General features: G+C 43.3%; 1 protein-coding gene across 3 annotated transcripts in view; it reads right to left on the bottom strand.

Annotated features, from left to right (window-relative positions):
• LOC137428285 (spectrin beta chain, non-erythrocytic 1-like) overlaps positions 1-26571 on the bottom strand; it is a 261054-nt gene that overhangs the window by 5125 nt on the left and 229358 nt on the right. For all 3 annotated transcript variants that reach the window (XM_078779311.1, XM_078779310.1, XM_078779312.1), the window contains 8 exons: positions 25292-25430; positions 25116-25200; positions 22697-22893; positions 17507-17625; positions 15183-15243; positions 13935-14137; positions 13654-13827; positions 13492-13534 (listed from right to left, as the gene is read on the bottom strand). In XM_078779311.1, coding sequence (XP_078635437.1) covers positions 13492-13534; positions 13654-13827; positions 13935-14137; positions 15183-15243; positions 17507-17625; positions 22697-22893; positions 25116-25200; positions 25292-25430 — 1021 coding nt within the window. The remainder of the gene's footprint in view (positions 1-13491; positions 13535-13653; positions 13828-13934; positions 14138-15182; positions 15244-17506; positions 17626-22696; positions 22894-25115; positions 25201-25291; positions 25431-26571) is intronic.

Raw genomic sequence — 26571 nt, 5'->3', positions numbered from 1 at the left:
GTTAGACCCCCAGAAAACTAGACCAGCCGCCCCTCAGGTTCACCTTAGCCCGGGCAACCCTTTTAGAGGACAAGAAATTAGTGGGGCGGACAGCGGGTTCGCGGCCCCAGAAGGGCTAGGAGTATTGTATTGTACCCCTCAGTGGAAGGGCTCACGGAATCGGAGAACCCACAGCCTACAATCGGGATGTGTCCCTTTAAAAAACCATTTGAAAGAACCAGATTTGGCGTCTATGCAGGAGCGGGTGAGAACCTTGCTGGCTGAACAGCCCGGTCACATACCGGAACTTATGCGTTTGTGGATACAAAATACAGGCGCAGATTGGCGGGACGTCTGCCACATGGGAAAGGTTGTATTGCCCGCGCGGGTGTGGGACCAGGCCAAAGTACACGCACGCTGGCCGAATGTAGCACCAACCCCGGCCCAGACCCTCGACGATTGGGGGGCCCTGGTCGACCTGTTGTTGGCCGGGGTACACACCGCACTGAGGCTAACCGACCAATTAGATGAAGCGGCCGAGCAGTGGGACATGGGCGACGATAAGAAGGCCGATGTAAAGGACGACATGTTGCAAATGCTTGTCCAGGAATCCATAAGGGCCCCCTCCCCAAAATTTGGAACCCACAAGGGCCCCCTCCCCAAAACTGGAACATACAAGGGCCCCCTCCACAGCCGCAGAATTGGGCCGTGCAAAAGGACCCCCCACCCCCCCCCCCCCAAGACCTGAGCTCAGTCCCGGGGCTCTAGGCAACACCCCAACACCCCCCGCCCTGCCTTCCCTTTTTTTACCTCAACCCACCCCGTCCAACCCGTCCCAAAAATCCTTTTCCTTGAATGAGAGACGTAACATGAATGAGCAAAGATTGTACATGGGAGTGGCTGGAGAAAGGCATGATTTGAGTCGATCTGATTTTCGCGCGAAGTCTGGGAGACTCACTGGTATATGAATGAGGAATGAATGTATATTGGGATATTAATTGACGTGTGTATCTGGCCAATGTATTTGTCTGTATGACATATGCAAAGCAGAGGGTTTCGGTGTGAAGCATTGTAAGTGGTCTGCTTGACATGCGGAAAATTCAGGCCGGGAATGTCCATTTTAGCGTCTATCCGAGGGAACAGGTGAGGTCCTGAACTGAGTCCGGATTTTCATTTGTTGTTGGTTGTCTGGGAGTTCGGTTGTTGCATTGCCAAAGGTTTCTGTGTGGTGGACACACTCGTTGGCTGTTGTCTTGTGTGACGTGGGTGGAGATGTATGTGGCTGCGTGTGGCTGCCTGGAGTCGGGAAGGCAGCTACAGTGGTTGATATTGGTTGTGGATTGTCCGGGGTGCTTCGATTTGCATAGGGGGTGAAGATTGGGATATTACATTATTTTGAGTAAGTATTGGTATGAGTAATTACATAAGTAATTATGAGTTATTATGAGTATTAGTTATGAGTAAGTGATTATTTTAGTAAAGTTACATGTTTCGCTGTGTTGTGGATCTGCGGACAAGCTAGTTTGATGGGTACCCTGGGGTCTTCGGCGTGTCTATGTGTTTGTCTGTCTGTTACACCGGACTCTTGAATGGGTTTTCATGAGACGAATTTCAGACATAACAGTGAGAATCTATTTTGAGCGAATCACAGTGGGTGAGAAAAACATTGTGCGTGACCAGACACCAGAACGGACCATAATTGGAATTGGAATTAGACCAGGTTATTTCTATTATTTGTTTATTCGTGAAAATAAATAAATAATAGGGGGAGGTTCATGGAGGTTAATGGTGGTTTGTTTGTGTTAATGGAGGTTAATGGTGGTTTGTTTGTGTTAATGGAGGTTAATGGTGGTTTGTTTGTGTTAATTCTAGTTGAAACTCTAGCTGAAGTAATTTTCGTTTATTTTTATTATTTTATTGATTTTTATGATTTTGATTGATTTTTTTGATTTGATTTGAGATTTGAGATGATTGATTTTTATTATTTTTATAATTTTATTTTTATTGATGTTGGAAACAGGTAATGGGATGCTGAGAGAAGGATTGAATTTAATTTGAATCGGACTGGATTAAATGGGATTGAATTTAAAAATTGAATGAATTGAATCTATGAATTGGAGACCTGTAGACCAGGTGTTCCCAGGAGGCTTGTGGACCAGGTGTTCCACCAGAGGAAAAAGACCAGGTGTTCGTGGAGCACTTCACCTGCAAGAACGCCTTGGAACCAAGGTGGAAGGGACCAGTCCAGGTGTTGCTGACTACACCAACGGCCGTCTTTTGCGAGGGCAAGACCTCGTGGATCCACGCCACGCACTGTAAGTTGGCCATACAAGCACCAGACACTACACCACAGCAACCACAGTAAGGATGGGCCTAATCATAGGTACAATACTATTGATAGCGACAGCAGCTAGGGGAAACTCCGATTCCAAAAGATGCGAAAACGAAACCCGACACCTCACCGTAACATGGGGACAAAGAGTATCACTACCATGTTTCGAACAGAAAGCCCTGCACACAAATTGGGTAAGCGTAAAATGGCTAGCACTGTCGGCAGGGCCTGGACGCGTTGGCATTGTACTACAAAAGCAACGAGAGTTCCGGGAAAACGGGCAAGCTAGCATTGAGACCTTGGCCCAACCAGGATACAAATGGGGAACCCCTGATTTTAAGCTACAAACACGCACGCGCCTAGAGAAAGGCATGACTATGCAGGTCCGGTGCAGCGTCTGGACCCCAGGAGCGGCCAGTGGCGAAACTAAACACACACCATGCATCGAATACATACTCACGCCACACCCCCAGGATAAGGCCCCAAAGAGGGGGGAAAACACATATTGGAAAGTGGCCAGGGAGGTGGCAACAATTCAAAATAGGACACACTGCTGGTCGTGCATGCACTTTCCCCAAGCAGGCACCACAGGAATACACATGATAGTGCTACCTCTGTCCCTCAATGACCTCTGCTCACAACCTATCGATTCCCCATGTTTAGTCACCACGCTGGAAAGAGAAGGGGTTGACAACGGCAAGAGTTGCAATCGACAATTTAATTATCGCCCGTCAATGATTGCCCATGTGGCCGAGAGGCCTGCCCCCGTCTGGGTCAAACCACAGAAAGGGAGGGTCTGCCTCCAGGGTTCCGGCCACTTGCGTATGGGAGAATCAGAATGCGCCTACACTCTCCCCGGGAAGCTGGGACAAGGGAGCTCAGGGATTACATTACGAATAGTACTGCAAGATAAACACAACCACAACATAACGGCTATAACATTCTCTAGGGGGGTTAGTAGGATTAATGGGGTGGTAAAGGGACTCCGGTGCTTATCCACCCACCTGGTCCCACCCCATGGGACAATGTTTATATGCGGTGACAAGGCTTACCCCTATTTACCAAATAATTGGGGGGGCACATGTTATCTGGGTTCAGTCCTTCCTGACGTTGAGATACTGGATGAGCTAGACCCAAAGTCCTTGGACAGGCGTTATAAGAGGTCAGTCATGAACGAAGATGGAACCACTAAACTACACGGGAGCCTATGGGAAAAGGTGTTTGGTTTCTTCTTCCCAGGAGCGGGCACCGTCATGGATAGTTTCCGGATAGATAAATTGGCTTTGGCCCTAGAAAAGGTGGCAAACGACACCGCTACGGCTCATGACATACTATTGGATACGGTGATTCACATGCGTACAATGGTGATGCAGAATCGGGTGGCTTTGGACATGCTCTTGGCAGAGAAAGGAGGGGTATGCGGAATTATAGAGGGAAAATGTTGCACTTACATACCCGATCCATCTGAAGGAGTGTCAGCCGCAATAGTGAGACTAAGGGAAACTAGCCACGCCCTGACGATCGATCGGATCGCGCGCGAAAATTCTTATAAATTTAGCTGGCTCAATGACTGGTTCCGGGGATGGACGGGCACCATAGTGAAGTGGTTATTGACCGCACTGGCTGTGATAATCGGGGTAGTAATTTGGGGGGCACTAATGAAATCTCTAGTCCTCCTCTGTATGAGAAAGTATTTTACAGGATGGAAAGTGAAGAAGCCGCCGACAACGACTATGGTTCTGACCACAGAGGCCGTCGACCTGAATGAGCCCTTCAACAAGGCAGTTGCGACCAGCGCTCCAGAAAATTGTATTGAATTTTGTGACGATTGTGATACTTGTGTGGATCCCATGTGGGAACTGGCTGCTGCCTGTAACGGTGTCTGTGATGACTGTGATACTTGTGCTATAAACCCCTTGCGTGTACTGGCTAACGCTGCTTATGTATTACAAGCTGACAGCTGCACGCCCCCTTTCGACCCAACTATGGATCTGATTGCGACGCTGGGTCTGGCGGTCGAGGGACCCGACGTGGATATCCTAGACCCGCAAGCCGACCAGGCGCCCATGGGAGACTTTGACATAAAGGAAGTTCCTCTCTTTGCTTCATATGTTTTAAGTTCAAATGCTTCAAGTGAATCGGATTTTTACGCTCTGTACCCTGACCAGGAAATTGAGACACAAGATACTGACAATATTATGTATTCCCCAGAACAGCAGCACGTGAGGGACCTCATGGGCATGATCGTTGATTAACTTCGAAGATCTGCAAGGACTGAGTCTGCAAAGGGTGGGGGGAGCAAGTTCCGCAGGGGAGGTGATGGGCCCTCTGGCGGGGCAGAACCTCATCTGGACCAGACGCCTTCGTTGTGGATCCGAAACGTTAATGGACTTTCATGTTCTGAGCCCTCAGGCTCCAAGCACGCACCACACGACACGTTCGCCAAATGCACGGGCGAGGCGCTTTGGGCGCACGATATGCCCTTGGGAGATACCCGCATTACACAATTATTTTTCATCTGTTTGTTTGTCTGTGTTTTTTGTCTGTGTCTGTCTGTTTGTTTCATCTGTGTTGTTCATCTGTGTATATATATATAGTGATGTTTTTCATCACTATATATATATATATATATATATAAATATATATATATATATATATATATATATATATATATATATATATATATATATATATATATATATATATATATATATATATATATATATATATATATATATATATATATATATATATATATATATATATATATATATATATATATATATATATATATATATATATATATATATATATATATATATAAATATATATATATATAAATATATATATATATATATATATATATATATATATATATATATATATATATATATATATATATATATATATACAGTGAAACCTTGACTTACGAGTTTAATTCGTTCTGTGACCGAGCTCGTAACTCAATTTGCTCGTTTCTCAAATTAAATTTCCCCATTAAAATGCATTGAAATGCTATTAATCAGTTCCAGCCCGCCAAAAACCACACCAATTTTTTTTTAAATATACAGTATATATAAAAATATCTCGCGCTTTATATTTCACCTGTATGCAGCATACAAGTTGGCAGGATGGCCTGGACTGGAGGTACGCACACTTGACTCTAAACTGTCCAGCCTGGGTTTGAATCCCGACCCAGCTATAACCTGTCATGGGTGAATCACAGGCAGGGTGATTCATCAATGTGTGTACCGCTAAACTGGGCGCCCCGTTTGCGTCCCATTAGTTGTTGGATGTTAAGGATCTCACCGTGTTTTCCACAAAGAGAAGGCGAGCTATCGCCGGCACTCTGAACAAGTTGTGGCCTGGCATGCTCTTCTCCTCTGCCGTTATATACGTCCTCCTCGGCATCCTGCGAGCTGCTTCTCCGTCAACCACACAAACAACAACTTCTCCATTAGGGTGCATCAAACGCCCAACTATTTTTAAAAAGATGTTGGATTGATCTGTCCCAAATTTTATTTTGTTCCAATCATAAAATAAAGTTGCTATGCAAAATTTGGTAAGGTTTGGACATCATCTTCTGGGTCCACCTCACCATTTCATATTTTGAGTCGGTGGTATCAGAGTTGGAAATTTGACACGCAGCTGTTTTGAGGCCCATAAATAAAAATGAAAGGATTGACTGATTGCTACATATAATAACTCTTTGTAAAGGTATTATTGTGCTCTGTAGCAATATATCATCATCATAGGGATAGGGATACAATTCATTTATATACAAATAGTCAAAATAATGATTTCTTTCAAAATATGGATATAAAGCTAAATGAAGAGTATTTTTAAAATATAATATATGAATTAAAGAATATCCTGAATGTTGTAGTCATCTTGTCTTTACAGAGATCTTTTAACTAGACAAGATGATTAAAACAATTATTAGGCTATACTCTAATAAAATTGGATAATTGATTTATTTGTTGTACATAATTATGAAATGACATTATTGTTACTAATACTACCTTTTTCTTTCAGATAAAACAATGGATGGTACAGTAAAGAAAGCATCTGTTGCAACAAGAGAGTCCACCAAGGTGTTTGGTCTTGGAAGTGCCATAACTGAACAAGATTCCCAGATCAATGGCACCAGACTTCCAACTTGTTTACAAGTACTACGTTGTTTCATGTGGCACACGGAAGATGGCAAACTTGAACGACGCTCTCGGTGGGAATCAGCAAAGCTTGTACTGCAGAAAGTGACACCATTTTATGGCAAGGCTAATAATCCTATCATCTCTGAACGCAAGGCTATTGAGAAAATTATCAAACTTGCAGATGATAATTCCAAGCTTAGATCAATCCCTATCAACCGAAGAACAACTCCAGCAAGCATCACAAAGGTGAATCAAATGGAGATTAAATTTATGGAGACATTTCCCTTGTGGCCCAATGATGCTAGTTCTCACATCAAGAATCCTGAAGACTTAGCATTCCTGGAATCTATGAAGACAGATCGCTGTGCAACATTTGGCTGCCAAGATAAACTGTTGGCAGATAAGATGCAGCGTAAAGTGAACCGCGAGGAAAAAGAATCAGAGAGGCGAGCAAGTATGGAGCTGGAGTTCAACATAAATACTACAACCACTGTGTATAATATTAGTGACAGTGATGAAGAAGTAACTCTTGGACCTTCAACAAGCACACCAACAACCTCAAGAAGTCATCATCGTTTAGTTAGACCTGGCACATCAGTTTTCATTCCACATGACATCCTGAAGAGGCCCAGTCTTGTTTCACTGGCAACAAGGATGAAGATGACACCAACCCAACAGGCTGCTTTCACAGAAGCTCTTATTGAAGAAACAGGAGGGGATGTAGCGAAGGTGTCAACATCATATGCTACAGCAGATAAATCAAGACGCAAAATTGGACAGCATATTGCTACTACCTGTAAGGACAAATGGATACCTCCGAAGCTTGCTACGTTGCACTGGGACTCAAAGCTGCTTCCATGCTTAACTAACCAAAACACTTTTGAAGAACGCCTGGCTGTGCTTTTGGGTTCTCAAACTGATATGAAGCTGCTGGGTGTTCCATCCTACAAGCCTGGAACAGACCGTAAATCTGGAGATATAATTGCTCAGCTGACTAATAACCTACTTGAATCATGGAACTGCCAAGAGAATGTTGTCAACTTGACATTTGACACAACTGCATCTAACACCGGCCACATCAGTGCAGCTTGTGTAACAATTCAACAACGGCTTAACAAAGCTCTTCTGTGGTCAGGCTGCAGACACCACATTGGTGAAGTCATTCTTACGCACATTTTTACTGATCTTAAAGTTGAAGCATCTAAGTCACCAGATATCTTCCTCTTCTCAAGGTTTCGCAAGAACTTTGAAATGTTTCCACACACATTCAATGAACCACTTTCACGATTTGATCCATCTCAACTAAATGAAGCAGCAACAAGTTTGACAAGTGACTGGCAAAATAATGTTCTCAGACTCTGTCACACCGAGCAATCTCTAAGACGTGATGATTATTTGGAATTTGTTGATCTGTGTAGTGTACTGTATTCCTTTATGGTGAAGTAGCTGAACATCAAATAACCTTCAAGCATCCTGGTGCACTGCATAAAGCCAGATGGATGGCGAAGCTCCTCTACTCAATCAAATTATGTCTCTTCGAAAAACAAATCGCTGATCTTCCAGCAGGTACAATTACCACAGAAAAACAAGTGCCAAAGATCAGAGAATTTGTCACGTTTGTCACTCTAGTATACAGCTCCTGGTGGATGACATGTACCTCTGTCACCGATGCCCCATGGAATGACCTGCAGCTCATCTCCAAACTGAAACAGTATGAAGCTGTCAATGCTGGAATCTCAAGAAGTGCCCTGAAAGCCTTCAAACGACATCTCTGGTACCTCACAGAAGAGATGGTTCCACTTGCCCTCTTCAGCTCAGTTGTTCCTCAGGACCATCGCCGTGCTCTGGCAGACAGACTTCTGGAGGTTCAGCCAGATTTTCCAGTAACCAACCCACAAGGACGGTTTGGTACTGGGTTTGGAAAGCCCAGATTTCCTGATGACTTGACTGAGAAGACCACTCTGGCTGATTTTGTTGGACCAGATTCATGGTACCTATTTCATCATCTGAAGCTTGACTGGGCATTTCTAGTTACCGATGTTCAAGAATGGACTAACTCTGCAGCCTACCAGACATCATGGACTAATGTTGAAGCCTTGAATGTGGTGAATGACTGCAGAAAGGGGAGTTAAGCTTAGCTCTGACTTCCTTTCAGCAGCCAGAAGTGAAGACCACTACCAAAATGTGCTACAAGTTGTTGAGCACAACCGCAAGGAGAAACCGAATCTTCGAAAGCGAGCAGCTCAAGACTAAACTGTCAGAAATATCCATGAAAACTACAGTATCTTTGTTTTGTTTCTATTTTCATGTTCATCCATAGTCAGATGTACTCGTATTAAGATGATAAATGCTAAGATTGTGTATATATGATTCTACTGTAATAAAAATTATATCATTCTGGTATCTATAATACATATGATTATACCAATAAAATCATGATTTTGACTATTTGTGTATAAGTGAATTATATCCCTATCCCTATGATGATTATATATTGCTACAGAGCACAATAATACCTTTCCAAAGAGCTATTGTATGTAGCAATCGGTCAATCCTTTCATTTTTATTTATGGGCCTCAAAACAGCTGCGTGTCAAATTTCTGACTCTGATACTACTGACTCAAAATCTAATTTGCTGAGGTGGACCCAGAAGATGATATCAAAACCTTACCAAATTTTGCATAGGAACTTTATTTTATGACTGGAACAAAATAAAATTGGGGACAGATTGTTTTCTTGACATAGGGGCGTTTGATGCACCCTATTCTCCATCTCTTCATGGATAGAGGTCCGGAGCTTTGATTTTGAAATAATCGTAACGCCCTTGGCTGGCGTTATAGCCTTTATCGACTCCTTCTGCTTCAAAATCGTACATATCGTAGAAGTACTACGATCGTACTGCCTCACCAAGTCGACAACACGCACACCTCGCTCATGTTTTTCGACGATTGCGTGTTTTATATCCAAGCACATCATCCTCTTCTTCTTCTCAGTACTGCCCTTGGCACTCAATTTCTTAGGACCCATGGTTAAAACTAAGAAATTTTCCAAAATAACCAAAATGCGAAAACAAAGCAGCAGCGATATACGGCAGAGATGCTTGCACGGCAAGATAACCACGTGACCGGAACCCACCTGGTGGCGGGTGGCGTAAGCTCCAAAATAACCAAAATGCGAAAACAAAGCAGCAGCGATATACGGCAGAGATGCTTGCACGGCAAGATAACCACGTGACCGGAACCCACCTGGTGGCGGGTGGCGTAAGCTCCAAAATAACCAAAATGCGAAAACAAAGCAGCAGCGATATACGGCAGAGATGCTTGCACGGCAAGATAACCACGTGACCGGAACCCACTTGGTGGCGGGTGGCGTAAGCTCGTAACTCAGATCTCGGCTCGCATCTCAAAGCAATAAACCGCCCGAGCGACGGCTCGTATCTCGGAAAACTTGTAAGTTGGTGCACTCGTAAGTCAAGGTTTCACTGTATATATATATACAGACTTGGCATTTAATATGGAATATTTTTTTGTGGGGGTGAACTTACTTTTCAAGATGACTTAGAACCAAAAGTTCATTGGAATTATGTTGAAATTATTCTAGATTTTGTTAATGTGACCTTTAAAAGAAACAAAAACCACATTTGACATTTCGAAACAAATAAATTGATCCTTGAAAGTGATGGAAACTGATATCGAACTCAATTCATGGACAGTACTGTGTTAAACTTCTGTATGTTTTCCAGAACTATCTCTTTATTTTGCACATTAGCCAAATTTTTTTTTAACAAAAACAAAAGTTAAATTACGACTGGGATTACGGACAGTAAAATTACAGTTCAGTACTTCGTGTAACCCCCACGAGCATTCAGGAGAGCACGTACACGTTGAGGCATGCTGTTCACGAGATTTGCCAAGGTTTGGACAGGAATCGCTTGCCATGCAGTTACAATAGCCTGCTGCAATTCACGCACAGAGGCAGGCTGCTGGTCCAAGTTGTCGATTTGGCGCGTTAATTCTGCCCACAAGTTCTCTATCGGATTCATATCCGGGGACATGGCAGGCCACTCCATATGCTCTACACCACGGTCAGCAAGAAAGTGTTGGATCATGCGAGCACGATGAGGCCGTGCATTGTCATCTTGGAAGACAAAGTTTCCTCGAAAGGCTGCACGAGCAAATGGAAGCAATGTTTCTTCCAGAATGGCCCTGTACATGAACTGGTTCAGGTTTCCATTCAGAACAACCAGGTCAGTTTTGCCCCCTGCATGACAAGCAGCCCAAACGGTCACCCCACCACCTCCAGCTTGGACTCTTGGCACTATACAATCTTTGTTGTAGGCTTCATGCACTTGTCTGCGCACTCGGACGCGGCCATCTTGACGATAGACCAGAAATCTAGACTCGTCACTGAAGATCACGTGATTCCAGTGTCCTGGCTGCCATTGACGGTGCTCTCTGGCCCACTGCAATCGGCGCTGGCGGTGTTGTCTGGTCAGGCGTGGCTTTCTCAGGGGACGCCTGGCACGATAGCCTGCTTGAACCAGTCGTTGGTTGACTAGCCTTCTGGATACAGGCACATTTGTCAGTTGCTGCCACTCAGCCCTAAGCCGATTAGCTGACTTGGTACGGCCATTGCAGACTAACCGGTGCAGCTGGCGATCATCCCTCCTTGTGGTTCTGCGGGGACGTCCTGGCCTTGGTATTGGAGTAGGGACACCACTCTGAGCATTTCGTTTCAGGATCTTTGACACCTGACCTTGAGTGATGCCATACTGCCGAGCAATAGCATGCTGTTTTCTGCCGTAATTTCGTAAAGCCACCACTCCATGACAAACAGCATTGTCGAGTTGACGGACATCTCCAGAGGAAGCGGCAATAACTTTTGGAGACGTGCAGCAGTTGTTTTCCACTAATACAGAACGCAACAACCCTTGTATACCCGACTGTGAAGCCAATCATCAAATGCACCTGTCCGTACATTTTGCCATGCCACCTGTGATATAATCCTGTTGTTGACTTCTTGCTGCGACAGACAATCAGTGACATGGTTCTTTTAACAAAGAAATCACCAAAGTGTAAAAGAAACTCACCAGATTGATATACTGAGTTAAGAAAGTAAACCCAAGTCAAGGAAAAAAATATATTCCATATTAAATGCCAAGTCTGTATATATATATATAAATAAATTATATGTGTGTGTGTGTGTATATATATATATATATATATATATATATATATATATATATATATATATATATATATATATATATATATATAAATAAATTGAAAAAAAAAAGCACCGTTAGAGGCCATTTTTCCCCGCAAAGCGGGGGTTGGCCTTTTTCGGGAACCGTGGTTGTTGTTGTTTTTCGGTCCCCTTTTTGAAGCAATGTTTTACGGCCGGATGCCCTTCCTGCCGCCAACCCTTTTTGCCGCCTTTAACGACAAGCAGGGAATTACCAGTGAACTGGTACTCAATTAGCCGACCTCGGAAGGATGACAGGCTGAGTCAACCCCCCTGGCGTTAATTCAGCAATCGACCGGGATTCGAACCCAGGATCCTAGGATCCTAAGCCGGCACCCTAGCCGCTAGCCCAACACCAGGGTATATATATATATATATATATATATATATATATATATTTTTTTTTCCCTCTTCTTTTTACCTCCACCACCAAAGGTGGATGGAGGTTATGTGTTCACCCCTGTCTGTCTGTCTGTGAACAGGATATCTCAAAACGTGGATGGATTCAGTCGAAATTTGTTGTCGAGGTTGGATGTGTGAGAAGGACGAAATTATTACATTTTGGTGAAGATCCGAATGTGGATCCGAGAATTTAAAAAAATTTAAAAGCGATTCTGCACCATTGAGAGATAGTGCCCAAATGATATACAGTACAGCATGAAACTGATGCTTCAAAAAGTTGTGGACATGTTCGACAAAACTTAGTGGATGTGTTGGGTAGGTGACGAGAATAAGCCGATTTGATTTTGATTCAGGTACGGATACAGATCCGGCCTATCAGTGGATACTAAACATAAACTGCACAGCCTGGCGGAGGTATGCACTCTACTGAGTGCCGTTCTAGTTTTACACATGTGACAGCTGCATTAACATCTGAAAAATAGCATGTTCTGAGTTGTGAAGGGGCATAAACTCCATTGGTCCACCATAATTTTAAACTCCTTCAGCACCTTGTATCCACTGGCAAAAAGCCGCTATATACAGTCACGTGAAAAAGTAAGTACACCCCATGTAAAGTTTTGACTTTTTCAACATATTTCAACATACAGCTATTTGATCTTCATTTCAACAATATTGATAGATAACGGTGATATAATATAACAAATATCATGAAGCATTTACATTTTGTAGTCCATTGTATAATTTAAATAAACATAAATGCAAATTTCGCATGTGGAAAAAGTAAGTCCCATGGGGAATAACATGTTAATGATGATGTCATAGGTGCCTCCATTTTGACGTCATAATTCGACAAGTACAAAACTTCATCCGATCAAGATGAAATTTGTTGAGCGTCATCTAGGGATAAATCGGTGGAGAAAAAAAATGATGACGTCATCGGTCACGTGGTTCGGCCGCCGTATTTGTTTCAACACAAAAGCCTTAAAAACCACTAAAACACAACGTGGTGAGGGTCTGCAATCTCTGATTGCTCTTTATTGTTATCATTATTATTATTAATATTATTATTATTATTACGACCCCTAATGGGCCTGCCAGCCACAGAATGTATAAGTTATATTTTAATATATCCCAGAAAGATATGAATATATAAAAAAATAAAAATAACAGCTAAATATCGGACATCCTTGCTGCCAAAGGCCTGGCTGCTAGGTAGGGACACATTACTACAGGAAGTCTTGCTGTCAGAGACTGATCAAGGGCGATCAGCCAGTAAAACGTTTTACATAATACTTTAGAAGAAGTGTACAGCAACACAGATGTGCCTATGAGGAACCAATTTTGCAATTTTGACTGTTGATCAACCAAATAGAAACTCACATTATCCTTGGCTTGGAAGAGATATTCACTGCCATCTGCCAGTCTGAATAAAAAGGGGGAAGGGAAATTAAAAGTTGTTTTTATAAGCTATCACTGTAACTTAAATAAGCAAGTTCAGTGCAGCCCATCATGAGGAGCTTGGTGGATACAGCGACTACTCACTGCAGCTTGAAGACGAGTTTCCGTTTCTTATAGTCTGTGGCCACAGTGCAGGTAGAGTTTTCCAGCGCCAAGGGCTGCTCATTGTGATATTTGTTACCAGAACTAGCATTCTTTGCATCCTTGTAAAATGACAGGCCATACTCATCGTGTACGCAGTACAGGCTGTTCCATGACCTTCAAAAAAGCAAACGCACAACCCAGGACAAGACGAATACATTTAAATAGAACCCTTTAAGGGGACAATCAAGGTGCATTTTCACCAGATCTTTGTGGTAACTCACCTGCTCGATGCTTTCTTGCCATTTGTGTCGAGTTCGTGTTTGCGGACAAGGATACCTTCACGGAAATTAGCCCGCGACTTTCCTGGGGTACTTGGCCCAGAGGCCTGTGGTGAGTCTGTTGCTGATGGTGTTCCTTCGATCGAGTCATCTCCACCCTCTGCTCCATCGGTGCCATTTACTGCTGTATTGGACCCACTGATGTGCTGCACACCAAACCTTGTCAGCCATTTTCTAACAAGCATATCCATCAGATAAACAAAGTCGTGGATTCACATAATTATATAACTTTGTGCGTCTGCAGATGCCCGATCTGTTCATTACCTCCGTCACCAAAGGTGGACGGAGGTTACGTTTTCACATAACCTCCCTATCTGTCTATTAACAGGATACCTCAAAGTTACGGATGGATTCGGACTGAATTTTGGGGACAAGGACTCATTTTGGGGACAAGAACTCATTTTGGGGACAAGAACTCATTTTGGGGACAAGGACTCATTTTGGGGACAAGGACTCATTTTGGGGACACAGCGATTGGATTTTGGTTCAGGTCCGGATGCAGATCCGGCCTATGAGTGAGATACAAAACGTAAAATGTTCAGCCTGGTGGAGGTATGCGCTCTACCGAGTGCCGTTCTAGTTCGTTTGTATATTTATTAAATAATTAGCTCATTACCAAAGAAAAACCTCATCTTACTATAATTCACCAAATGTCCGTCCGTTCCCAGGTACCACAAAAACGGCTGAACCAATCGCAACGAAATTTTGGGTGGGTAATCCTGGGACCCCCTGGAGTAAAATTCTGGGACCCCTACGTTGTTTTTCCAATTTTTTCCCCAATTTTCCAATTTTTCCAAACACGTTGGAATAATATTTACCGATATGAACAGTGATGTGGCTTCTGTTGACATTCTACAAATACTGTTTAGATTTTGATGATTTGCGTGTGTATGATTTAACGGATGTTTATATGAATCGTTTAAAATAAAATAAAAAGCCTTCAATTTCTGATATTTTGCCTTTTCATTTGGGCTTCCCAATTGAAGACCCGCCCATAGGGCAGGTACCGTTGCTCATGATTATAATTCCAAAATGATTCAAATATCTCCAAAAATGGTGTTGTACTACTCCATCTTCATTCACTCTTTAACTTTTTGTTCAGATCACCTGTATAAACTTTTTTTTCATGCAGTGATATTCAATTAACCATCTATTTTATCTCGTGCTTATTCATATCTTTGCAACACTTACGTCAGTGTTTAGGGTGCTGAGCCTCAAGTTCCTTTCTTCCTCCTCCTTCAACTTTTTCTCTCTGGAAAAACGAAGGGAATTGCGCATTTGATTTTATATGCACCAAACACATTCACCAATTCGAACAAGTAGTTTGAGTTGTTATGAAGACACCAAAAAACATCAAAAGAAACACCAAACACCAAAAGACTTCTGCCAAATGCAATGAAAGTACCAGAAGTACTGACCGGGTGAATTCAAAATGTATTCGTTTTCCAGACAAACACTGAACACATGACGAATGCATTTGGAAATCGATTTCATTATTACACACGATGACAACATTGTTTTTTGTTGCCCCCATTTATAAATCCTGAATGTTTGTAGTTTTATACATTTAAAAAAATGTTTAGATTACCTGATTCGTGCTCTTCCTTTTTTTTGCTTTTGCAACATCATCAAGAGAAAAGCTAACTGCACTCTGAGCCAATTGGATGCAGGAAGACGTTCTGCAGGGTTTCAAATTTACAAACACAGGAAGTGAAAGGGGTGAAATATCTTTGGGAAATACTGCCCCTCATAAGTCTTTCCATGGCAGGAAAAATTCTGAGTAGTCTTCCTACTGGTCAAAATTATATGTGGAATCCTTCCTGAATCCCAGTGTGGCTTCAGAGCCAACAGAGTCACATCAGATCAGGTTATGGAGGTTACATCTTCACCCCTGTCTGTTTGTCTGCTCTCCCCTCTGGGCTGGTGCTCCTGCCTCACACCTAGCTCGTCTTCACACTGTTGAAACCAAAGCATTCAGAATCATTGGAATCTCCCGCGATGAAGCTAACTCCAAGGGCCTTTCACTCACTCACCGCAGGCAGGTTGGTGGTCTTTCCGTCTTCTACCGACTCCTCTCCGGCCTTGCCCCCCCAGCTCTCTCTAGGCTCTGTCCCCCAAATATTCCTACAGGTCGCACAAGATCTGCCTGCAACCCTCTTATGGTCAAACTGCCAAAATCAAGACTCTCTGCTCACCTTCACTCCTTCATTCCTCTTTTATCCCGCCTCTGGAACAAACTCCCTCACTCTTCTTCAATCGCACTCAACCTTCACGGTCTTTAAAACAGTCTTGTTTCCCCCATCCAAAACCTTGATCTTTTCTACCCCCGCTAATTTCACCCCAATTCCACTTTTTTGAAATACCAACTTCTGTCCTGGAAGTCCTTGGTGTCCTTGTGTTTTATACTTCTCCCACCCCCCCCCCCCCACCTCCCCTTCCCATGCCTCCTCCCCCCAAGTCCTCTCCCTCCCACACATCTCCCTGCTCTCAAATGTTGTGTTTGTGTGCTTCCCCTTCTCTCCCCATATTGTCTTCCGCTCCCTCTTTTTATATATTTTGTTTGTCTGGTTGATTTGTTTGTGAAGTAAATGTCAGCTCTTTCACGAGCCTCGATTCAGTATACAAAAAAACAAACAAAAAAAAAACAGGTTATCTCAAAGTTGTGGACGGATTTGGACAAAATTTGGTGGAGAGGTTGGGTATGTGACAAGAACGAAATGTTTAGATTTTGGTGAAGATCTGGATCTGGGAATTCTTCAATTGATTCTTCACCATTGAGAGGGCGAAAAAACGATATATAACACGATATTTCAAGAAGTTGTGGACGACTTGTGACAAAACTTGATGAAAGAGTTGGGTAGGTGACAGGAACAAGTCGATTAGCTTTTGGTTCAGGTCTGGATCCAGACCCGACCCATCAGCAGGATGCAAAACGTAAACTAATCGATATGTGGGAAAATTACATGCCCAGACCGGGAATCGAAATCTTGTCCTCTGGCGAACCATACCAGAGGATCTGGGTTCGATTCCCAGTCCAGGCATGTAATTTTCTCACATATATCGATTGGTTATTTATAATCCTGTTCATGTCCATAAAAACGTAAACTGTTCAGCCTGGCGGAGGTTTGCGCTCTACCGAGTGCCGTTCTAGTTATGTTGTGTCCTGATCTGTTTTGTGTCCCAGCTCCATGAGCCTGCCACAGCCCCTAGAGAAAAAGAACAGGTAAATATTGATCCAGCGTCTACCTTTATATTTTTCAGGGGTCAAAGTGGATTGGTGCGTGGAGGAGTGGGTATGTTACATTTGCTTGCGAATGTCTGTTTCTAGTTCAGCTACGTTTTACTATGTTTTTGAACAAGTACTACTCCTACAGTATTTTTTTCCAAGATTGGTTGTGGTGTTTCAATGTTCTCTTCACAGTGCAATGGGCTAACTTGTATTTGCAGTAATACTCCAGCTGTATAAAATGCCACAAACAGAACCACAGCCATATCCCTTTTCCCATTTATAACACCTCTTTTTCTCTTCATGCTGCCATCTTGCTTCTTCTTCCTGAGCCAACTGCTCCTGGAGCCGCAACTCTTGCTCTGCACGTTCCTGCTCCTGCTTCTTCTTCAGCTCCTTCAGCTCCAGCTGTTCCAAAAGAGCAGAAGCATCAGGAATGGTCAGAATGCACAACATGGCCTCAATTAAAATTATTCATACACAGAATAGAGTAAGTAACACAGTTAAATAAGCTCAGGAAAAGGCCATTCAGCACATCTTGCTCATGCTAAGTACCTTCCCAACACTTTTGATACTAAGCAGTCTCTCCAACCTGTATGGTGTGGGGTGTGATGGTAGTTGTGGGAGATTGGAGAGGAGGTGGGGAGAGACAGGTAAGGAAAGAAGATGGGGAGGGACGGTGAAGATGGAGAGGGAGGGTCAAAATGAGAAAGAGAAGGGTGAGAACATATAGACAATGTTTTTTGTTTTTTTTGTAAACATGTGGTAATTATTTCAAACACTGTATCACTTTTTCTATTCATTGTGGAAAGTTGGGTAGTCGTTGAATTCACGCAGATGACATTCACAAGGTGACATGACAAGACCCACAACTTTAAGAATCGGAAAATTTTAATGTCCCATCAGCAGAGCACAGCATGCACACACCCAGATACAATCACAGTTCACCAACCATTCATGCATGGACCCTAGATCCGAACAAGTAGTTTTTTGGGGCTTTTTTGCATACAGAATCGAGGCTCATGTAAGAGCTAACACATTGAACATGAAAACATGCACAGACACATAAAACATACAATGAAGGGAGCGGGAGACAAGAGGGGGAGAGAGAGGGAAGCACACAAGCACAACAACAGTAGAGAACAGGGACGTCGGTAGATCTGTGGAAGGGGGAGGGCTGGGGAGGAGGAAGGGGTACAGGGTATAAAGCAAATGAACACTACTAGGAATTTCACTACGAGGAATTTCAGGAAAGAAGTTGGGTTGAAAGAGGTGGATTTGGGGTGTTTTAATGGGGGTAGAAAAGATCAAGGTTTTGGATGGGGGGAGTTAAGAGATGGTGGTGAACAGCTGTTTTAAAGACCTGGAGGGAGGAGAGGGATTGAAGAGTGTGGGAGCTTGTTCCAGAGGCGGGAGTAAAGAGGAATGAAGGAGTGAAGGTGAGCAGAGTCTTTATTTTAGCAGTTTCACCAGAAGAGGGTTGCTGTCAATGGAAAAAGTATTCCATTGAGCTGCGGTTGAAAACCTTGTATGCGGTGAGGAGGTCAGAAGTGCACATAAAGGACTTCGCACGACGGAGGATGCCCAGTCGGCGACTGGCTTTGGAGGCCAGCTTGGAAATGTGGTTTTCCCAGGAAAGATCATGGCAGATAGTGAGACCCAAAAGCTTGAGTGACAGAACTTCTTGGAGAGGATTGTTGAGAAAGTAGATGGGAGGGTTGTCCAGTCAGTCTTTTAAAAGAGATATAGTAAGAGTGTGAGATTTGTCAGGATTGAAAGACATGTTCCACTTGTTTGACCAGTCTGTGATTTTGTCCAGGTCTGCAGAGAGTGAGGAGGCTGCAGACTGCCGATCTGAGGGATGAGGAATGGAGCAGCAGATAGTGGAGTCATCAGCAAAGAGATAGAGAGGATTTTCCAGAGAGTCGGAGATATCATTAATGAAGACCAGAAAAAGCACAGGGCCCAGAACACTGCCTTGGGGAACTCCAGCCTGAACAGGAAGAGGAGATGAGGGAAACCCATTCAGGGCCACACGTTGACTACGACTAGAGAGGAAGTCCGCCAGCCATACGTGGAGATTTCCATGGATACCAAAGGAGGAGAGTTTGATGAGCAGAGCGGGGTGCCAGACCGTATCGAAGGCACGTGATATGTCAAGGGAGACAGCTCTAATTTACTGTTTGGCATTGAGGACCTCCATCCAATGTTGAGAAAGCAGAAGCAGCATGTCCAGAGTAGAGTGACCAGGTCTGAAACCAAATTGATGATCTGAGATCAAGCCATTGGAGAAGAGGAAGGATTTCATATCTGAAGCAATGATGGATTCCATGACTTTGCTGATAATTGGGAGAAGGCTGATTGGTCTGTAGTTGCCAGGGTCAGTTTTTGCACCTTTTTTGTGCAAAGCGGTGATGTTGGCTGATTTCGAAGCAGATGGCAGATGACCTTGAGCAAAAGAGAGGGTGAAGAGAACAGAGAGGGAGTGAAAGAGCGGAAGAACAGGATTTTAGGACCCGTGGGCTGAGGCCGTCAGGTCCAGTTGCAGAATCAGAGTCGAGGGTTGACAGAAACTTTTCCACCTTGTCAGGAGGAAAGGACACAGAGTCCAGGAGTAGCTGCGTTCGACTGGGTATGGTGGGTACAGAGAGGGATGGGTTTGGGACACAATATTTAGAGGCAAACACAGAGTTGAGGCATTCAGCTTTTTCACGTGCGGAGTCAGCCGTGTAGCCGTTTGAGGTGAGGGAGGGGATGGAGGGGGAACAAACACCAGAAACAGATTTGACCAGACGCCACCAGGATTTGGAAGAGGGAGACAGATAAGAGAGTTCGGTCTTGAGAACGGAGAGATATTGTTTCCTGGCTCTCCTGAGGGTAGACACACACTTGTTTCGGGCTTTGTGAAAGGAAATGAGATTTCCTTCCGTTGGATTTGCTTTCCAGGAGACGAAAGCAAGTTGTTTCTGGGCAACAGCCTCATCACAAGATTCCGTGCACCATGGACGGGAGGAAGGGTATGACAACCGAAGACGAGATGGGATAAATCTGTGCATGAGAGAGAGCAATTTACTTTGGAAGAATTCCCAGGATGAGTTGATGTCAGAGGCGGTAGAGATGGGAGACCAGTCCAGATGATTGATGGCTGCTTGACGTCCGTGCCAGTTGGCCTGAGTGAAATGCCAGACTCGTCGACGCTGAGGAGGCTCTCTGAGAATTGTCAGAGAGATGTCCACTTTAACAAGCACATGATCAGATGAGCTGATTGGAGCAGAAGAAGAGCAGCAGACATTTTCAGGGAAGTTAGTCATAACCAAGTCCAGAAGAGAAGATGCTCCGTTGATTGAGATCCGGGTCCGGAAATTGACAGATTGTGTCAGTCCCAGTGAGTCGCAGAAGTCCTTTGCTGAAGAGCCATGGCTGGTGAGAGAGGTACCCACACCCAGCCAACTGGCATGGTGACAATTGAAATCACCACATATGAGGAAGAGAGAGCTGGGATGGGTAGATAGAAGTTGTTCCATGTTATCAGACAGCGAGATGTAGATGGAGTCATCGCTGTTTGGTGGACGGTACAACACACATATGAACAAAAGGTGGGAGCGAAGGGGAAGCTGTAGCCAAAGGTATTCCTGGGCGTGAGGTGGAGAGAGGGCAGTGCAGGGCGAGTGAGGAAGAGAGTTTTTTTATAAAGATAGCAACCCCACCTCCAGGACGAGGCCTAGGTCTATCATACCGGAGGAGGGAGTAACCTGGGAGAGATACCAAGGAATCAGAGACATCATGAAGGAGGAAAGTTTCTGTTAAGCAGATCACGTCTGGTTTGTCAGAAGCAACCTGTATGGAGAGATCAGTCAAGTTTGAGCGATGGCCCCGGATGTTTGAGGTCCATACTGTTAATGAAGAGGAAGGGGGAGCATCGGATACAGAACAGGGGGGGGGGGGGGGGAGGGGTAGGGGAAGAGGAGGAAGAGGTAGGGAGACCTGTTGAAGGTGTGTCAGAGATTTCAGAATAGCTTGGAGAAAGGGAAGAATGGGGCGGACAAAAGGTTTGATGGTGATTGGGTGAGGCACAGTGAGGTGTTATTTGGGGAGGGGGAAGAACGAGGCAGAAGGTTGGGGGAGACGAAGGTGAAAGTTGGAAGAGGGAAGAAGCGGGGAGGACGCTTTGAGGAGGAGTGGTGAGAGGGGAGTCTAGGAGGGGAGGAGCGAGGGAGAGTCTCGGAGGGGAGGGGTGTGGGGGTTGTTTAGGAGGGAAGGGGCAAGTGGGAATATTTGAAAGAGATGGGTGATGGGGAAGATTTGGAGGGGAGGGGCAAGGGGGTAGATTTGGAGGGGAGGGGTGATGGGGAGGTTTTGGAGGGGAGGGGTGATGGGGAAGTTTTTGAGGGAAGGGGTTATGGGGAAGATTTGGAGGGGAGGGGTGAGGGATTTTGAAAAGGGTACGATTAATTGGAAACGGACATTTATTGCAAAATGAGTTTCTTGAGACCGAGTCAAAAATACGTTTGAGGATGCTGAAGGAGGGGTGGAGTACAGGAGAGTTTTGGGAATGTAGAAAAAAGGAACTGTAAGAGATGGAATTTTTTTTTGGAATGAATAGATTTGGTGAGCAAGTCGAAAGCATCCTTTTATAGAAGAAGAAGAAAAAGGTGATATAATATACAACAGAATACAGTTCTTCAGGGGAAAGTTTACACATTTTTAACAACGTGATCACGAACAACGTGATCGAAGAACGAACGAACAAATAAGAACAACGAATAAACGAATAAGAACAGAGAAGGAAATATATATATATATATTTTTTTGAGTTGAGATTTTAAACACGGAAGTATGGGGTGAAAGACGGACCAAAAACAGAGAACGAAAGTAATTGCAGCGCAATCGACGAGCCGCTGAGAGAAAAACAAAGCCTCAAGGTCGGACAACGGTAGCCTACTAGGCCTCAAAATACGCGACACGAATTAACGATTTTGTATACATGTATGAAAAATTAACACCGAGAATCTTACTAAAGACACACCATAGGTACACACACCGAAAGATAGATACAGTTTCGACAAAAACACAATTGTGAAAAATTACTTAACTTCGAAAGCGTGAGCGCATGGACAGCTTCGAAAAACGTGACCTTCAATCTTGCGCATGCGCAAACCTCTTCACAGTAATCTTTACCTACTGCATCTCACTTGCTCCTGCATGTAATGTCCTCCTGCTATGACCTGACATTATAACATCCACATCTGCTGCAATATCACTCCACCCCCGCGAGACAACACTTTCTATTTTTTTTTTTTTACAAAGCTCAATCGACATATCTGATTGTCTCATCACCAAGAAAAATCATCTCGACAGTTTCTTCCTCCCCGTTAACCCACTCCACCTTTGCACTATTGCCTGCTCACTCCATCATCTCACCTCTGCTTCATAGCCATGTAAAGTGTAATTCAAATAAGAAGAATATTAGGCCAATTACCCCAGTGAGTTTATCCAGGTTGGCAAAGCGCTCATCCCAAGCCGTGACAGATTTTTCAAATGTCTCGTGCCTCTTGAGAAGGTCTTCAACTTCATCCACGCTGGAACCCATCTCCTGGCTTGTAATGTGTGGGTCTTGAGCAAGGAGCCAGGCTTCAGCTACTGTTGCATCGCGTGAAAACTGATGTACCTCCAGCACTGGGGTTAGAGGTCAAAAATCAGAAATTCCGGTCAACTTATGGTCAAATTTATGGTTTGGGAGAGGGTGCTAGATTTGAAATGCATGCATGTTGTTTATAGTTTTTGCATTTTGAGAATTCCATCCAACATGTTATGCAAAACCACTTTTTATATTGTGGGCAAAGAGTGCATTTTACCATAAATAAAAATAAACGTATCTATTTAACAACAGCCATTGGATCAGATATTAATTAGCTTTATTAGGCTGCTCATGAGATAGCTATAACTCCTGGCAATGATGCTGATGAGACATTGTTAATACCACAATAATTGGAACCTGGATTGTAAATAGTCCGAAAGAACACTTACAAAACATTCCCCTTTCCTGCACGAGGCCGGAAATGAACATTATTGAGGATGTGTGGGCTTACATCAAAATCGAGGTGAATTGGTGACTGAGCAACGTAACTGAACTTGTGTTGCAATACAGGATATTTGGAACAAAATTCCATACTTGTGCATTGCTATCTAATTATGCTTAATACTTTTAAATTCCTTCCATTTGCAGCGATTGTTAAAGAAAAATGACAATGTCCCATCTTGGTCAACATTTCCTGAAAATCTAACTTTCTTTTGAATTTTATTTTGTAATAATCTATTCTATTAAAATAATGCATTCACTCCACTGCAACTTGTTTAATGGCCCTAATTATTCCTACTTTATTGAGGGGTTGACGGGGGAACGCTTTTTGGTCCAAGTCTTCCAAGAACCGGCTGGCCAGCCCTGGCATTTTACCGAAGGCAATTTTGGGCAGACATTTGTAATTTGTTTAGGGTGTTGGAATTTTTTTTTCCTGTACTCTCTTCCAAATAAATACATCATGAGATCTTTGAAGGCCATCAAAAACGTTGAAGGTTAGCAGATGAGGCATTTAGCTTAACGTATATCCGAGGGATGGCGCACTTTGTGATACAATATCCTGCCTGCGAAGCACCAATCTGACAGCTTATAGTCAGGTCGGGAGTCAAACCCAGACGAGATGGGTGTAAGGTAAGTGAACTAAGGTAAGTAAGTAAGGCAAGTCTGCACCATCCTGTCAGACTAATAATACATTCACACTCTAGTTGTAAATACTCGTGGTCTAGGACTCATGTAGGACCGCACAGAAGGAGCATACAGAAGGAGCGCACAGAAGGAGCGCACAGAAGGAGCACACAGAAGGAGCGCACAGAAGGAGCGCTCAGAAGGAGCGCTCAGAAGGAGCGCACAGAAGGAGCGCACAGAAGGAGCGCACAGAAGGAGAGCACAGAAGGAGCGTACAGAAGCGCACAGAAGGAGCGCACAGAAGGAGCGTACACAGAAGGAGCGCATTTCATAACGACAGTATAGGTCAAACTACAAACTTTGTAACTTCATAACGAAACTGCCTCAATATCTGCAACTGTACTTTGTAATCCCTGTACAAACATCTTCATCCTTTTACAAACATCGTGATCCTTGCACAAATGTCTTAATCGTTGTACAAACGACTTAATCCTTGTACAAATGTTATAATCCTTGTATAAACATTTTAATCCTTGTACAAACGTCTTAATGCTTGTACAAACATTTAAATCCTTGCACAAACGTCTTGATGCTTGTACAAACTACTTAATCCTTGTAAAAATGTTTTACTCCTTGTACAAACGTCGTAATTCTTGTACAAACTCCTTAATCCTTGTACAAACGTTTTAATCATTCCACAAACGTCTTAATCCTCGAACAAAAGTGTTAATCTATGTACTAATGTCTTATCCTTGTACAAATGTTTTAATCCTTGTGCAAACGTTTTAATCCTTGGACAAACGTTTTAATCCTTCCACAAACGTGTTAATCCTTGGACAAACGTTTTAATCCTTCCACAAACGTGTTAATCCTTGTACAAACGTTTTAATCCTTCCACAAACGTTTTAATCCTTGGACAAACGTTTTAATCCTTCCACAAATGTGTTAATCCTTGTACAAATGACTTATTCCTTGTACAAAAGTGTTAATCTATGTACTAATGTCTTATCCTTGTACAAATGTTTTAATCCTTGTACAAACGTTGTAATCCTTGGACAAACGTTTTAATCCTTGTACAATCCTATTAATACCTGCACAAACATCTTAATCCTTTACAAAACGTCTAAATCCCTGTGACCACAGCCTTGTTTCGGGCGAATTGAAATTTTCCAAAAATTATAAATAACCAACCTACTTAATTTTAGCCACTCTGCAGTGAATTCCCACTTGTTTGTCATCTCCTTTCTCTTCTCTTGCAGTTGCTCCAGTTTCTCCTTGATCTGAAACACAAATGTGAGAAATGTACATTTCAATGCTCCTTCCTAGTGCATTTCAAACGTACACTAGACTTGTGCTTTTTGTTGTGCCTACCTCAGGTGAAGCGTCGTGATTTTTGGAAAGTAGGTCGTTTCCCAATCCGATGGCAGATGAGAAGTTATCTTGTCGTGTATCAATCTCAGCCAAGATGTCCTGATGGCTATTAATTTGCATCTCCACTCCAGACAGGTCCCTGTGCATGTCATTGTTTCTTGAATTTAATTTCTGTATTTTTATTTATGCTTCCATGTATGATTGTTTATTGAGCACAGCATTAATTATATGTTATAATGAAAAACCTGTCACAAATAAAAATGACACGATTTGTTCCATGAGACTTCAATTAAAGTCAATAACGTGTGTCTGGTTCCACGGCCTTTGGTCACAGACCTGCTTGCTCCTGCAGAGGTAACTTTTGCTTGTCGGATAATTTTGTGTCCACCTGTTGCAAATGTCAATTTTACATTTCACAAACATTAGTCTCATCTACAGTCCCTGAAAGTACATCTTTGTATATAATTTTTTTCTGGTGGTTCATCTTTTTTACTTGGCCTCGACAAGAGCATGATTCATTTCCTTGTTTTGGGTTTTCCATCTTCATATCTACTTTCCACACTTCTTCTTTGCTCCAAAACTGTTTGTTAAAACATCGTGACGTCTGTTGTATTCACCCTTGTGTTGTAGAGCTGAACATATTTGTGCATTTATTTGTGCGAATCATTCATCATTTGTGTTAATCCTTCGTGTTCACATCATTGGTTCCTTCCATCCTTCCCCTACTTTGGAACCTTGATTTATTGGAAGGCAATCTCCTGGCCTGTAACGACTTGAGAATTTTTTTCTCACCTCAAGCAGAATCTACAGTGAGGCTTTTTGAGGTGAGTGAGGGTATCAAGGGGGAGCATACACCACATGGACTTGGCGCCACCATAACTCTGAGGAAGACTGGTAGGAAGGAGGGTTTAACCTTGAGATAGCAAGATTATGTTTTCTGGGTTGCAATAGAATGGATACACACGTGTCGGGGGCCTAAAATAATGATCGAAGTGGCCAACAACAACAACAACAATAACAACATGCATTTTAAAGGCCATTTCCCTACTAGAGCGGGGGTTAGCCTTGCGGTTCCCATGACAATCTTCTCCATTTTGCCCTATTTTCTGCATCTCTCCTTATTAACCCCCTTGCCCGCATTTCTTCTTCCACCATCTTTAGCCAAGTCTTTCTCGGTCTTCCCCGTCCTCTACTTCCTTCTACATTCATTTCCATCACTCTTCTCAACCAGTCACTTTCATCCTTCCTCAACACATGACCAAACCATCTCAAACTGTTCC

The sequence above is a fragment of the Myxine glutinosa genome, chromosome 5 (assembly GCF_964187855.1).
Source record: "Myxine glutinosa chromosome 5, kmMyxGlut1.1, whole genome shotgun sequence".
NCBI lineage: Eukaryota > Metazoa > Chordata > Myxini > Myxiniformes > Myxinidae > Myxine > Myxine glutinosa.
This window is presented reverse-complemented; position numbering and strand designations above follow the sequence as displayed.